Source organism: Oncorhynchus mykiss, chromosome 32 (genome assembly GCF_013265735.2).
Source record: "Oncorhynchus mykiss isolate Arlee chromosome 32, USDA_OmykA_1.1, whole genome shotgun sequence".
Taxonomy (NCBI): domain Eukaryota; kingdom Metazoa; phylum Chordata; class Actinopteri; order Salmoniformes; family Salmonidae; genus Oncorhynchus; species Oncorhynchus mykiss.
In genome coordinates, this window is record NC_050572.1 from 30,786,635 (window position 1) to 30,803,750 (window position 17,116).

Here is a 17,116-nt window from a genome sequence, read left to right on the forward strand (position 1 = left end):
AAAATAAGAATTTGTTCTTAACTGACTTGCCTAGTTAAATAAAGGTCAAATAAAAAATGACTTTCTAGTCTGAGAGGTTTGATATAATTAGAGTGTCAAAAAGACCCATAAGCTATTGTTTACAAACAGTATGAATAAAAACCATGGTTCAAAAAAAACATATACGTGAATGAAAATAATGAACACATATCATTCTTAAATGATAGATACAAACATCACATTGAATATTCAACTCCCCTTCAAAAAGCTCCATGAGGAAGGAAGGATTCACAGATGATCTTTTAGCTGTTCTGTCTTCACGCTGTTCTGGACTGACGGCTGGTGTTTGGATCTAGGGTAAAGCCTGCGGTCTGTTTCATCTGCTCCTGACATCAATCCGTTTCCAATTCACCTTCGTCAAGACAGGCTCTCTCACAAGAGAGCAAGTTCTCATTCCATGTAGACCCTGGGCATGTTTTTTATTTATTTTTATTTTACCAGGCAAGGCAGTTAAGAACAAATTCTTATTTTCAATGACGGCCTAGGAACAGTTAACTGTTCAGGAGCAGAACGACAGAATTTTACCATGTCAGCTCGGAGGTTTGAACTTTCACCCTTCTGGTCCAACGCTAGGCTACCCTGCCGGGGGTTTGAACTTGCAACCTTCTGGTTACTAGTCCAACGCTCTAACCACTAGGAACTTGCAACCTTCTGGTTACTAGTCCAACGCTCTAACCACTAGGCTACCCTCCGCCCAGCGGGGTAATTGTTCACGATTTTGGAAAAGAATGTCAATTTTTTTCATCATGGCCAGGTATATATGATAATCGGATCATTTAAAGCTAAAGATCGGCATAAAATAGTTCACATCCTTGCAGGCTTTGGAAAATACATATGAACTAACAGATTTTGTAGCATTTGAACTAGCATATTGTTCACAAGCTAAAATTGTCACTTTGGAGTCGGGGCTATACGCCATTGAAGAGATTCTTATGGCTTTCAAATCATCGCGCCCGCACACCTCCTCCTCCAACGCGTAGCCTGGCAAGGATGTACCACTCAGGGCTTGTTCGATCTGACATAGCACTAGTCGTATCTTAAGCCATTCTCTCATACGCAGTGCTGGAGAAAAACTACAAGGTTTTGCTTGATAAAGTGGGCTGGGGCCATTTTCTGTGAAAATCTTCACAGTTGAATCCTCAGGTTGGAATATGTGAGCCATATGTCCATCACTCATATTCAAAACTTCTCCTCCTCGATGCTTTTGTCATTGGGTTCTTGGCACAAAGTACACCCAGAATTGGCCTTGGACACATGTTTAATTTTACGGTTTAATGTTCTGGGTTGATTTTATAAATTTCTTGTTTCGTGTTCTGGGGCGCTTATTGTGTTCTGGGGCTTATTTATAATGCGTCTGCCCCCAATAACCCCGGACATTCCTGTTTCATAGACAACAGCCCTAAGGTCCCTAAAACATGGTGGGGGTCATACTCTTTGAAATGTTCAAACACATCCCCCAGTTCAACAAGGTCCCTACACATCAATCATCATGACAACTTCAAAGTAACAGATGAAATACATGCATAAATTAACACTCACTCTAAGGCGTGAGAACGGACGACAGGATGTCCTGACAGGATGCCCATATATGGGCACTCCCTAGAGCACGTGATAACTTCCCGCCAGCATGTCCTGACAGGATACCCAGATATGGGCATACACACGTGACCCATGACATAGGGTCATAAATCACACGTTTGACGTGTGCCGTCTACTGTATTTTCTCTGGTAGTTTGTTAGAGAGCATTTGGATGATCCAGAAGAAGATTGGGAGAATGTCATATGGTCAGATGAAACCAAAATATAACTTTTTGGTAAAAACTCAACTCGTCGTGTTTGGAGGACAAAGAATGCTGAGTTGCATCCAAAGAACACCATACCTACTGTGAAGCATGGGGGTGGAAACATCATGCTTTGGGGCTGTTTTTCTGCAAAGGGACCGATCCGTGTAAAGGAAAGAATGAATGAGGCCATGTATCGTGAGATTTTGAGTGAAAACCTCCTTCCATCAGCAAGGGCATTGAAGATGAAACGTGGCCGGGTCTTTCAGCATGACAATGATCCCAAACACACCGCCCGGGCAACGAAGGAGTGGCTTCGTAAGAAGCATTTCAAGGTCCTGGAGTGGCCTAGCCAGTCTCCAGATCTCAACCCCATAGAAAATCTTTGGAGGGAGTTGAAAGTCCGTGTTGCCCAGCAACAGCCCCAAAACATCACTGCTCTAGAGGAGATCTGCATGGAGGAATGGGTCAAAATACCAGCAACAGCGTGTGAAAACATTGTGAAGACTTACAGAAAACGTTTGACCTCTGTCATTGCCAACAAAGGGTATATAACAAAGTATTGAGATAAACTTTTGTTATTGACCAAATACTTATTTTCCACCACAATTTGCAAATTAATTAATTAAAAATCCTACAATGTGATTTTCTGGATTTTTTTTTCTCATTTTGTCTGTCATAGTTGAAGTGTACCTATGGTGAAAATTACAGGCCTCTCTCATATTTTTAAGTGAGAGAACTTGCACAATTGGTGGCTGACTAAATACTTTTTTGCCCCACTGTACAACGCGATGCTTTCATTCTGAAAATGTTCAAAATGTCTCTCACCTTGTGCGTGACAGACAAGAGTCCAGATGAAGATGGTGATGAAAGTCATGGTTGCCGTGGGTTCTGTTTAAATGAAATACAGCTCTCACATGAAGTGTTCAACTCACAGGGCTATAAACACTCCCAGAGCACTGAAGCATGTGATGCCAATGCAAAGTGTCTCTCTATAGAAATGTTCGTCCTGGGCAAATCACTGCACTGTCATTAAGAAAAGTTCTGAAATCCTGTTCCATGTGTTGTCTGAAAGTCATTACACCACCGTATTTATACTGACACATTCCTTCATTGCTGTATCAAGCTCTTTTCATGATTACTTGTTAAAATATGATTAGATATTATCAACATAGTGCACAGCAGTTTTCATACTGTTGAATGTTTAATGGTGAACAGGGAACGTGAATGTGTCCAATCTCCTGGAGTTCCAGAGTATACCAGTAGGGGGCATCAGTGACAACGTAAGATTCATTGATCAGTTCCATGTTGTGTTAATAACATTCCCCTATGTGTGTGTCTGGAGATTTTTGTACTGCGAGTCAATCAGACTGTCACTGTGGTGGACTTTTGGTGGAGGGACCAAACTGAGTGTAAGTAGTATTCAATTCTCGATCTTGACCTCTGTTATCAAAACACCAATTCAATTTCTTAACACTATTACAACTACCTTAAATAGAAAGTAGAAATGTGTATTTATTTTTAAAATAATTTGTGTTGCATTCATTAACCTTAGAAGTAAATTGAGTTAAATTAAAATGCCTATTCAAGATGGTATATCAAACAAGGTGCTTATAAAGTGTGTATAAATTTCGAACAATGGTGATATTGTTGAAATTTGAGAGTGGTTTGGATAAATGTAGGTTTACAAAGAGCGAGAACCGTGTCTTTATAGTTTCAAAGGTTTTTGTATGGCCGTTGCATGAGTTTGTATCACTGTGGTACACTTTTGTTGGAGGCACTAGACTGGATGTTGGAAGTAAGTTAATCTACATCTAATTTCTTATTTTCTTAAATCTTAGAAATATAGCAAACAGTCATACTATCTATCTATTTTTGCACTTTTATTTTATATTTGCTTTCTTTTGCAAAGTGCTGCTATCTTACTAATTCTGCTGTTCATAATAATATACTTTTGGTTACACCAGGGCTCACCAACCCTGTTCCTGTAGAGCTACCCTCCTGTAGGTTTTCACTCCAACCCTGTTCTTGTAGAGCTACTGTCCTGTAGGTTTTCACTCCAACCCTGTTCCTGTAGAGTTTCCCTCCTGTTGGTTTTCACTCCAACCCTGTTCTTGTAGAGCTACTGTCCTGTAGGTTTTCCCTCCAACCCTGTTCCTGTAGAGTTTCCCTCCTGTAGGTTTTCACTCCAACCCTGTTCTTGTAGAGTTTCCCTCCTGTAGGTTTTCACTCCAACCCTGTTCCTGTAGAGTTTCCCTCCTGTAGGTTTTCACTCCAACCCTGTTCCTGTAGAGTTTCCCTCCTGTAGGTTTTCACTCCAACCCTGTTCCTGTAGAGTTTCCCTCCTGTAGGTTTTCACTCCAACCCTGTTCTTGTAGAGTTTCCCTCCTGTAGGTTTTCACTCCAACCCTGTTCCTGTAGAGTTTCCCTCCTGTAGGTTTTCACTCCAACCCTGTTCCTGTAGAGTTTCCCTCCTGTAGGTTTTCCCTCCAACCCTGTTCCTGTAGAGTTTCCCTCCTGTAGGTTTTCACTCCAACCCTGTTCCTGTAGAGTTTCCCTCCTGTAGGTTTTCACTCCAACCCTGTTCTTGTAGAGCTACTGTCCTGTAGGTTTTCACTCCAACCCTGTTCCTGTAGAGTTTCCCTCCTGTTGGTTTTCACTCCAACCCTGTTCTTGTAGAGCTACTGTCCTGTAGGTTTTCCCTCCAACCCTGTTCCTGTAGAGTTTCCCTCCTGTAGGTTTCCACTCCAACCCTGTTCTTGTAAACTATTAGAATTTTAGCAACCAGGAAATGGAGGAGATATTTCTGCATAATCTTTAAATGTAATATTATTTTTGACATGGTTACAGTCAACTGGAATTGACTTCCTCAGCATTATTTTAAACAGATCATAAGTTAGAAATAGGTCATATATTCTGTGGAACTTTCTTTAAAATAACAATAATAATGAATAATGAAATGCAGTTTGATTCCTAGGATTTTATCCCATTACAAAAAGGGAGAGGAGTGCTGAAATATTTTCATTTTAAATAGTAAAAGTTTTGAAGATAGTTGAATGGTTTTTCAGTAATCTCATGCAGTTATAAGATGCTTCAGTAGCTACTCAAAGATAAGTGAAAGAGTGACAGAAAGACTGAGAAGCTGTGTGTTTGAGGGACAGAAAGACTGAGAAGCTGTGTGTTTGAGGGACAGAAAGACTGAGAAGCTGTGTGTTTGAGGGACAGAAAGACTGAGAAGCTGTGTGTTTGAGTGACAGAAAGACTGAGAAGCTGTGTGTTTGAGGGACAGAAAGACTGAGAAGCTGTGTGTTTGAGGGACAGAAACCTATTGAAAACAAAACATCTTTGTTAAAAGCTAAGATGTAAAACTGCTGCATCATTATTGTCATATCAGTCTGGTGATTGACTGACAGCTCCCCTCTCTCTAACTTCCCACCTGTCTGCTAGGTGACGTTCGTCCCACCATGACAGTCCTGCCCCCCTCCAGTGTGGAGCTGCAGCAGGGGAAGGCCACTCTCATGTGCCTGGCAAACAAGGGCTTCCCCTCAGACTGGAAGCTGAGCTGGAAGGTGGATGGGAGCAGTAGCAGGGGAGGACGGTGGACTCTGACCTGGTGGACTCTGACCTTCATGGTGTTTTAGGTCAGGTCGTGACAAGGGGGGTTTCTAGATAGAAATATACTATGTTGGTGTATGAGTATGGTTCCCAATTGGAGGCAGCTGATAATCGTTGCCTCTAATTGGGGATCATACTTAGTGTGTTCATTTTCCCACCTGCGATGTGGGATAGATATGGTTTTGTAGTAGTGCCCATGTGCTCTACGTACTTCACATCATTATATCTTTGTGTCACGATCGTCGTATTGAGTAGACCAAAGCGCAGTGTGGTGTGAATGCATGATTTTAATGAAAGACGGAAAAAACACGAAGTATACTAACAAACAAACAAACTAACAAGACGAACATGACTGCTATCAAAACACTGTGCTAACGTGCAACATAACATAGACAATAACCCACAAACCACAATACAAAACAGGCTACCTAAATATGGTTCCCAATCAGAGACAACGACAAACACCTGATTGAGAACCATATCAGGCCAACACAAATAGAAATAGACAAACTAGACATACAACATAGAATGCCCACTCATATCACACCCTGACCAAACAAAACATAGAAACAAACAACGCAAATCATGGTCAGAGTGTGACAGTACCCCTCCTAAGGTGCGGACTCCGCAAAACCGCCGCAAAACCTAAACCTACAGGGGAGGGTCTGGGTGGGCATCTGGCCGCGGTGGCGGCTTTAGCGCGGGACGTGGACCCCACTCCACCATAGTCATTGCCCTCTTCAAGGGCCTCTTTAGAGTGACGACCCTCGCCTCCGACCTTGGGGCTGAGACCCTAATTAAAGGCCCCACTGGACTGAGGAGCGCCTCTGGACTGAAGGGCAGCTCCTGTCTGGCTGACGGCTCTGGCGGCTCGTGGCTGGCTGACTCTGGCGGATCCTGGCTGACCGGGGGACTCTGGCGGCTCAGGACAGACGGGGGACTCTGGCGGCTCAGGACAGACGGGGGACTCTGGCGGCTCAGGACAGACGGGGGACTCTGGCGGCTCAGGACAGACGGGGGACTCTGGCGGCTCAGGACAGACGGGGGACTCTGGCGGCTCAGGACAGACGGGGGACTCTGGCGGCTCAGGACAGACGGGGGACTCTGGCGGCTCAGGACAGACGGGGGACTCTGGCGGCTCAGGACAGACGGGAGACTATGGCGGCGCTGGACAGACGGGAGCACCTGTAGGGATGAGACGGAGAGACAACCTGGTGCGTGTGGCTGCCACCAGAGAGCTGGTGCGTGGAGGTGACACTAGATTGAACGGACCATGCAGGTGCACTGGAGCTCTTGAGAGTGACGACCCTCGCCTCCGACCTTGGGCCTGAGACCCTAATTAAAGGCCCCACTGGACTGAGGAGCGCCTCTGGACTGAAGGGCAGCTCCTGTCTGGCTGACGGCTCTGGCGGCTCGTGGCTGGCTGACGGCTCTGGCGGATCCTGGCTGACCGGGGGACTCTGGCGGCTCAGGACAGACGGGGGACTCTGGCGGCTCAGGACAGACGGGGGACTCTGGCGGCTCAGGACAGACGGGAGACTATGGCGGCGCTGGACAGACGGGAGCACCTGTAGGGATGAGACGGAGAGACAACCTGGTGCGTGTGGCTGCCACCAGAGAGCTGGTGCGTGGAGGTGACACTAGATTGAACGGACCATGCAGGTGCACTGGAGCTCTTGAGCACCGAGCCTGCCCAACCTTACCTGGTTGAATGCTCCCGGTAGCCAGGCCAGTGCGGCGAGGTGGAATAGCCCGCACTGGAATGTACCGAACCGGGCTATGCACACGCACCGGGGACACAGTGCGCTCCACCTCATAACACGGTGCCTGCCCAGTCCCTCTCTCTCTCCGGTAAGCACAGGAAGTTGGCGCAGGTCTCCTACCTGGCTTCGCCACACTCCCTGTGTGCCCCCCAATACATTTTTGGGGCTGCCTCTCGGGCTTCCAGCCACACTGCCGTGCTGCCTTCTCATAACGGCGCCTCTCTGCTTTCGCTGCCTCCAGCTCTGCTTTGGGGCGGCGATATTCCCCTGGCTGTGGCCAGGGTCCTTCGCCGTCCAGAATCTCCTCCCAAGTCCATGAGTCCTGCGTTCTTTGCCACTGCTGGCCGTTACCACGCTGCTTGGTCCATTGTTCGTGGGTTATTCTGTCACGATCGTCGTATTGAGTAGACCAAAGCGCAGCGTGGTGTGAATGCATGATTTTAATGAAAGACGGAAAAAACACAAAGCATACAAACTAACTAACTAACTAACTAACTAACTAACTAACTAACTAACTAACTAACTAACTAACTAACTAACTAACTAACTAACTAACTAACTAACTAACTAACTAACTAACTAACTAACTAACTAACTAACTAACTAACTAACTAACTAACTAACTAACTAACTAACTAACTAACTAACTAACTAACTAACTAACTAACTAACTAACTAACTAACTAACTAACTAACTAACTAACTAACTAACTAACTAACTAACTAACTAACTAGACGACCGTGACTGCTACCAAAACACTGTGCTAACGTGCAGCATAACATGGACAATAACCCACGAACCACAATACAAAACAGGCTACCTAAATATGGTTCCCAATCAGAGACAACGACAAACACCTGCCACTGATTGAGAACCATATCAGGCCAAAACACATAGAAATAGACAAACTAGACATACAACATAGAATGCCCACTCATATCACACCCTGACCAAACAAAACATAGAAACAAACAACGCAAATCATGGTCAGAGTGTGACACTTTGTTTTGCTAAGTTTCACTATTAATAAAATGTGGAACTCTTCTCACGCTGCGCAATGGTCCAATTATTTATATGACGGTAGTGACAATTAGCTATAAACTCACTGGTCTTCATGATATTACTAATACTGAATCCATTAGCTATAAATTCACTGGTCTTCATGATATTTCTAATACTGAAGCCATTATCTATAAAATCACTGGTCTTCATGATATTACTCATACTGAATCCATTATCTATAAAATCACTGATCTTCATGATATGACTAATACTGAAGCCATGTGCTATAAACTCACTGGTCTTCATGATATTTCTAATACTGAAGCCATTGGTTATAAAGCCACTAGTCTTCATGATATTTCTAATACTGAAGCCATGTGCTATAACCTCACTAGTCTTCATGATATTTCTAATACTGAAGCCATTGGTTATAAAGCCACTAGTCTTCATGATATTTCTAATACTGAGGCCATGTGCTATAACCTCACTAGTATTCATGATATTTCCAATACTGAAGCCATGTGCTAAAAACTCACTGAAACTCTCTGGGGACAGCTGAACATCTGGCTATGGTGCTGCTCTATTCTGGGAGTGTGGCAGTTCCCTGCCCATGCAAATCTGAGTTTCAACCCCACCACAGCTCACAATCTCTCAGCCTCAATCTTCTGGGACTGGGGCAGCTGTGTGTTTGACCAGAGAACTGAACTGGCTGGGAAAGCAGATAATTACACTGGACTTTGCATATGTTCAAATAGGGGACTTCACTCAGGTCTTTATGGTTTTCTATATGTAAAATACATTTATTTGTGACAGATACAGTTGAAGTCGGAGGTTTACATACACTTAGGTTGGAATCATTAAAATTTGTTTTTCAACCACCCAACACATTTCTTGTTAACAAACAAGTTTTGGCAAGTCGGTTAAGACATCATTTTTGCATGACACAAGAAATTTGTTCAACAATTGTTTACAGACAGATTATTTCACTTAGGTATAATTCACTGTATGACAATTCCAGTGGGTCAGAAGTTTACATACACTAAGTTGACTGTACCTTTAAACAGCTTGGAAAATTCCAGATAATGATGTCATGGCTTTAGAAGCTTCTGATAGGCTAATTGACATCATTTGAGTCAATTGGAGGTGTACCTGTGGATGTATTTCAAGGCCTACCTTCAAACTCAGTGCTTCTTTGCTTGACAACATGGGAAAATCAAAAGAAATCAGCCAAGACCTCAGAAAAAATGGTAGACCTCCACAAGTCTGGTTCATCCTTGGGAGCAATTTCCAAACGCCTGAAGGTACCACGTTCATCTGTACAAACAATAGTACGCAAGTATAAACACCATGGGAACACGCAGCTGTCACACCGCTCAGGAAGGAGATGCGTTCTGTCTCCTAGAGATTAACGTACTTTGGTGCGAAAAGTGCAAATCAAATCCAGAACAACCGCAAAGGACCTTGTGAAGATGCTGGAGGAAACAGGTACAAAAGTATCTATATTCACAGTAAAACGAGTCCTATATCGACATAACCTGAAAGGCCGCTCAGCAAGGAAGAAGCCACTGCTCCAAAACCGCCATAAAAACCAAAACAGATAATCAAAATGGCTCATGTTTCAAAACTCTAAGCACATTTCCAACTGACTGAGTACAACAATCAAAATTACAAATCACTCTTTCAATTTGGATGCATATCTAATCGAATTATCTTTTTTTTCACCTTTATTTAACCAGGTAAGCTAGTTAAGAACAAGTTCTCATTTACAACTGCGACCTGGCAAAGATAAAGCATAGCAGTGTGAATAGACAACAACACAGAGTTACACATGGAATAAACAAGCGTACAGTCAATAACACAATAGAAAAAAATAAAGTATTTTTTCTGTGTGTGCAAATAGCGTGAGGAGGTAAGGCAATATGTAGGCCATAGTAGCAAAGTAATTACAATTTAGCAGATTAACACTGGAGTGATAGATGTGCAGATGATGAAGAGCAGATGATAATGTGCAAGTAGTGAAACTGGTGTGCAAAAGAGCAGAAAAGTAAATAAAAACAATATGGGGATGAGGAAGGTAGATTGGGTGGGCTATTTACAGATGGACTATGTACAGCTGCAGCGATCAGTTTGCTGCTCAGATAGCTGATGTTTAAAGTTAATGAGGGAAATGTAAGTCTCCAGCTTCAGCGATTTTTGCAATTCGTTCCAGTCACTGGCAGCAGAGAACTGGAAGGATAGGCGGCCAAAGGAGGTGTTGGCTTTGGGGATGACCAGTGAGATATACAGTACCTGCTGGAGCGCGTGATACGTGTGGGTGTTGTTATCAGGACTAGTGAGCTGAGATAAGGAGGAGCTTTACCTAGCATAGACCTATAGATGACCTGGAGCCAGTGGGTTTGGCGACGAATATGTAGCGAGGGTCAGCCGACTAGAGCATACAGGTAGCAGTGGTGGGTGGTATAAGGGGCTTTGGTAACAAAACGGGTGGCACTGTGATAGACTGCATCCAGTTTGCTGAGTAGAGTATTGGAAGCTATTTTGTAGATGACATCGCCGAAGTTGAGGATCGGTACGATAGTCAGTTTTACTAGGGTAAGTTTGGTGGCGTGAATGAAGGAGGCCTTGTTGCCACATTTTGTTGTGTTACAGCCTGAATTCAAAATGCATTAAATATATTGTTTCCTCACCCATCTACACACAATACCCCATTATGACCAAGTGAAAACATGTTTTGAATTTTTTTTGCAAATGTATTGAAAACGAAAAATAGAAACAGCTCACACCCCTGAGTCAATACTTTGTAGAACCACCTTTGGCAGTGATTACAGCTGTGAGTCTTTCTGGGTAAGTCTCTAAGAGCTTTCCACACTTTGATTGTGCAACATTTCCCATTACTCTTTTGAAATTTCTTCGAGCTCTGTCAAATTGGTTGCAGATCATTGATAGATAAAAATGTTTAGGTTTTGCCATAGATTTTTTTACGTCAAAACTGTAATTCGGCCACTCCGGAACATTTACTGCGTTCTTGGTAAGCAAGTCTAGTGTAGATTTGCCTCATTTTAGGTTATAGTCCACCTGAAAGGTGAATTTGTTACCCAATGTCTGGTGGAAAGCAGACTGAACCAGGTTTTCCTATAGGATTTTGCCTTTGCTTGGCTCCATTCCCTTTTTTTTATCCTGAAAAACTCCCTAGTCCATAACGATTACAAGCATACCCATAACATGAAGCAGTTACCACTATGTTTGAAAATGTGGAGAGTGGTACTCAGTAATGTGTTGTATTAGGTTTGCTTCGTATTCAGGACAAATAATTAATTGCCACATTTCTTGCGGTATTATTTTTATGCCTTGTGGCAAACAGGATGCATGTTTTGAAATATTTGTATTCTGTACAGGCTTCCTTCTTTTCACTCTGTCAATTAGATTAGTATTGTGGAGTAACTAAAATGTTGTTGATCCATCCTCCGATTTCTCCTATCACAGCGATTAAACTCTGTAACTGTTTTAAAGTCAACATTGGCCTCATGGTGAAATTCCTTCCTCTCCGGCAACTGAGTTAGGAAGGACGCTTGTGTCTTTGTAGTGACTGGGTGTATTGATGCACCATCCAATGTGTAATTAATAACTTTAATAACTACATGTTTTATCCTGAACTTATTTAGGATTGCCATAACAAAAGGGTTGAACACTTATTGAATCAAGACAATTCAGCTTTCACGTTTTATTAATTTGTAAAAATTTCTTTGAACATTATTTGACTTTGACATTACAGAAGTTTGTGACATAAAATCTTAATTTAATCTATTGTAAATTCAGGCTGGAAAAAAACTGTGGAAAAAGTCAACGGGTGTGAATACTTTCCGAAGGCGCTGTATTTCTGAACATGTGTAACAGTATTGCTCTCCTCCTCTCCTCGCCCCAATGGGTTCGAACCAGGGACCCTCTGCACACAGACAACAGTCACCCTCAAAGCATCGTTACCCATCGCGCCACAAAAGCATTGCAGAGCAAGGGGAACAACAAATTCAAGGCCTCAGAGCGAGTGAAGTCACTGATTGAAACGCTATTAGCGCACACAACTGCTAACTAGCTAGCCATTTCACATCGGTTACACATGCTCACAACCTGCCATTGGATACAAATGATTTAAAACATGGTGCATGTTAGGTGATGGTCAAATACTTACCCTCTACTATAATTTGAAAATGATATTTACCCTCTACTATAATTTGAAAATTATATTTACCCTCTACTATAATTTGAAAATGATATTTACCCTCTACTATAATTTTAAAATGATATTTACCATCTACTATAATTTGAAAAATATATTTACCATCTACTATTCTTTCTATTCACCACTTCAAAAATAAAAGCAAGTTAGATTTGATTTTGCTTGAATGACTCAACAGTGAAAGTTCTGTGAAACCCCAATGAATTCACAATCAAAAGTTCTGAACATAAGACAGAGGGCATTACAAGTGGTAGGAATTTTGTACTTATAAATATACCACTTACATCTGAAAATCTGCAAGTTCCCCAGAACCGTATAAAAAGAAAGTTACACTCTATATATATATACCCATTAAATTGTTGGGAGCATATGTAGGATGTGTGACTCATATCTATGTAGAGTGTTCTACTTTCTCTCTTTCTATTTATACAGTTAGTCAGCACCTCTACAATAAATGCTGGGTGTGAATCAGCTCATGATTTCTACCACCTGATCACAACCCCCCAAAAACTGTTTATAGTTTCATAAAATGTTTTCAACTACAGTATGTCAATCTCAAGCTTTATTTCTAATTATAAACATAAAGGCATGTTCCTTTGGGTGTAGATAAAGTTGTTTGTCTGTTTACCAAATGTGTTATTACATCTGACATATGGCAAGTTCTACCTTCATTTGGTTCAGAATGAATTTTGTTTGGCGGTGTTGGCAAGTTGGCTTACTTCTTGTTGCGGGTTAGACTGAAACTAAAATGGTTAAACCCATATTTAACATCAGAGTGGGATAATTGATCTATTTAGGGAGAAATGTTGTTGCATGGATCTAGTGTGTTTTTCCATTGTGCTCACTGCTCAAATACCTGATTTTGACATACAATGAGGCAACTTCACAAGTATGACGAAATATTCCAAAACACTATGGTAAGTTGGAGCTCCTCTGAACCAAAGCAGAAGTACATGCACTATAGAGAAACTTATTCATAGTAACCAAATATATGTATTTATTCATGGGAAAGCTGACAGAAGCAACACAATTTAGGCTTTGACCAATGGAGGTCAAGCTTGAAGGGCGTTAGATCCCCGAAATAACAAATCTAGGCTAACCTATGGATACCTAGAAAGTACAGCCTATACAGTCAGCAAACCAAAATGTAGGTTTTGTTGTGGACAAAATAGCAGGGGCAATGGGCCTCTTATTTGGCTGCTCTAAAATCAAAGTCAAGAACCCCTAAAAAAAAAGCTATTTATTTTTGAGAGTACCCTGTCTTGTTAAGTTTAGGGTGAGGGGTTTGATTATGGGTAGGCTGAGGGTTAGAATTAGGGGTTGGCATTCCAGTCACATGCCTTTAGTCACACCAGCAGAGCAGAGCTTCAAACATCAGATATTTGTGACCTGCATCCTGCTTTCGCTCCTCGACGCCGACTTGGGCTGCTCACGGATCCTCCGCGAGGCGAAGGCGTACAGGAAGGGGTCCAGGCAGCTGTTAAAAAACGTAAAGCTCCGGACGACACGCGCTGCCGTGCTTCTGTGTCTCAGCAGCGCTGCCGATGCCTCTGGCCAGGAAGTCTGCAGCACAATGCCGGCGATGTCCACCACATTGACAATGTGCACAGGGATCCAGAGGATGAAGAAGGCGACCACCACACTGGTGACCAGCCGCGTCATCTTGGCACTGCTGAACAGTGCCGTCTGGTTCACCCGCCGGTGGAGGCGGCAGTAGGACGTGACCAGCACAGAGAACGGAATCACAAACCCTAAAAGGGTCTCCAAGACGAGGACAGCAACTCTTTCAGCATCGGAGCCCGTGTGTCGCTGGCACTTGAGCTCGCCATCGCGCACATCGCGAGTGGCAACTGCGGGGGCAGTCAGGGCACAGGCGAGCCCCCACAGGGCCAGGAGCAGCACCGCCTCCCCCTTGCGCCCCAGCCTGTTCCACATCTGCGGGTAGAGGACCTGGAGGTAGCGCTGGACACCGAGTAGAGTAACCGTTAGCACGTTAGCATTCAGGCTGAGGTAGAGCAGGAAGGTGGCTATCTTGCATGCAGCACGGCCCAGAGTCCAGCCTTGCTGGAGAGTATAGATCCACACGGGCACCGTGGCCAGGCACAGGATGTCAGAGGAAGCCAGGTTCAGCATGAGGCACAGGGTGAAGTTGGGGCGTCGGGACGTGCGGCGCAGGATGACCACCAGGACAGCTATGTTACCAGGGAGGCCCAGCGCACAGCACAGCCCCAGGACGGTGCTCGAAATCAGGCGGCCCGAATCCGGGGAGGTGGAGTCCAAGCTAGAGTTGCTGGAGGAGTCCATGTTCTTCGTGGTCCGTGAAAGAATATGAGCTATCTGGAAGACAGTAGACTTTAGACATCTAATTCTTTAGTTTCTCGTTCTTCAAATCCTCACAAGTTTGTTATCTTCTCTTGAACTCTTGTCATATAGAGTGATAATAAGGAAACTGATGTGGGTTAACTGCTTCTGGTCAGCTTCCTCCTGACAAAGCTCTGTGTGTGTGTGTGTGTGTGTGTGTGTGTGTGTGTGTGTGTGTGTGTGTGTGTGTGTGTGTGTGTGTGTGTGTGTGTGTGCGTGTGTGTGCCTGTGTGTCTGTGTGTGAGAGAGAGAGAGTATGATTCAGAGAGAGAGATATTTCTGTTTGAGGTTAACATTTAGAAACTTCCAATTTTGTCATTAAGGCTACACTCAACCTGATTCTCATCAATAGACACATGACGCTGAGAAGATAGTTTAAGCTTTAGTTAAAACATATAAAGTAGATTGTAGCTGTTGTCTAGGGGGAAGCCACAAGGGTTTTATATATTTTTTCCACATTTAATAATTCATATTTTTTATGTGGTTTTATCTTGTGCAAAACGTTGTAATGATTTGAACTTTTGACAGATAAATGGATGTGTAATGCATTTAATCCATCTCTGGGTTGTTGTCTCTCTTTGAATGTATGGCCTTAGTTTAATGCTTCCATTTAGTGGCAAAATAAGGCTAGAAAAACTACAATTCTTCTAAAATGGAGGAAATGGTGTTTGACCCCAAATCAGTCGGTGACCACGTGTCCATGGTTGTCCACAATGCCAACATAGCACAGATTAGATCACCTGGGTGTTGAGCTGGTAGGTCAAAGTAAAGAGGGTCTGCTTCAGAGTCCAACAACGCCTCTATTTCCTTCGTAGACTAAGGGATTTTGGAGTTGACCAGAAAAAATGCTCCTGTTCTTCCATGAGGTCATAGAGAGAATCCTGAGATACGGCATCACAGTCTGGTTTGCAAATGATCAAACTGCCCTGAAGGTCTTGGGTGTGAGGCAACATCACTCACTGAAGACTATTTTTGAATAGACAATTATCAGACAAGATCAGAAAATATTTTCAGATCCCTCCCATGGACATTTCTAGTGTCCCTCCTCCCCTCAGACAGCCGCTATAGGGTTCCTCCTACCCTCAGACAGACTCTAATGGATCCCTCCTCCACAGACAAAAACTATAGGGTCCCTCCTCCCCTCAGACAGTCACTATTCGGTCCCTCCTCCCCGCAAACAGACACTAAAGGGTCCCTCCTCCCCTCAGACAGACTCTATAGGGTCCCTTCTCCCCCCAGACAGACTATATAAGGTCCCTCCTCCCCTCAGACAGATAATTTAGGGTCCTTCCTCCCCTCAGACAGACGCATTAGGGTCCCTCCTCCCCTCAGAATATCGCTATAGTGTCCCTCCTCCCCTCAGACAGACACTATAGGGGCCCTCCTCCCCTCAGATAGACACTATAGGGGCCCTCCTCCCCTCAGATAGACACTATAGGGGCCCTCCTCCCCTCAGATAGACACTATAGGGGCCCTCCTCCCCACTGGCAGGTCCCTCCTCCCCTCAGACAGACACTATTGAGTCCCTCCTCCCCACTGGCAGGTCCCTCCTCCCCTCAGACAGACTATATAGGGTCCCTCCTCCCCTCAGACAGATAATTTAGGGTCCTTCCTCCCCTCAGACAGACGCATTAGGGTCCCTCCTCCCCTCAGAATATCGCTATAGTGTCCCTCCTCCCATCAGATAGACACTATAGGGACCCTCCTCCCCTCAGGCAGACGCTATAGGGTCCCTCCTCCCCTCAGACAGACGCTATCGGGACCCTCCTCCCCTCAGGCAGACGCTATAGGGTCCCTCCTCCCCTCAGTCAGGTCCCTCCTATAGGGTTTGTGTTTGGTATGTACCTTACTCTACCTGCTCAACACAAATCCAAAAAGGACCTTTGACACATACATCACTCTAAGTCGCTTAACATAGAAGTGTCTGCTAAATGACATATATTATTATGTATATATATAAATATATATAGGGTTGAAGTCGGAGGTTTACATACACTTAGGTTGGAGTTAATAAACTTTACTTTTCAACCACACTACAAATTTCTTGTTTACAAACTATAGTTGTTATAGTCAGTTAAGACATCTACTTTGTGCATGACGCAAGTATTTTTTCCAACAACTGTTCACAGACAGATTATTTCACTTTTAATTCACTGTATCACAATTCCAGTGGGTGATATGTTTTCAAACACTTCGTTGACTGTGCCTTTAAACAGCTTGGAAAATTCCAGAAAACGATGTCATGGCATTAGAAGCTTCTGAAAGGCAGTGTTGGAGGTGTACCTGTGGATGTATTTCAAGGCCTTCCTTCAAACTCAGT

The 17,116-nt window shown here is 43.7% G+C and overlaps 1 protein-coding gene across 1 annotated transcript; it reads right to left on the reverse strand.

Moving 5' to 3' along the window:
• Nucleotides 1-13,809: 13,809 nt before the first annotated feature.
• Nucleotides 13,810-14,739, reverse strand: LOC110488255 (leukotriene B4 receptor 1-like). Its single transcript, XM_036971001.1, has one exon. It carries the CDS (start codon nucleotides 14,737-14,739, stop codon nucleotides 13,810-13,812), a length of 930 nt encoding a protein of 309 aa, XP_036826896.1.
• Between the last annotated feature and the right edge of the window lie 2,377 nt (nucleotides 14,740-17,116).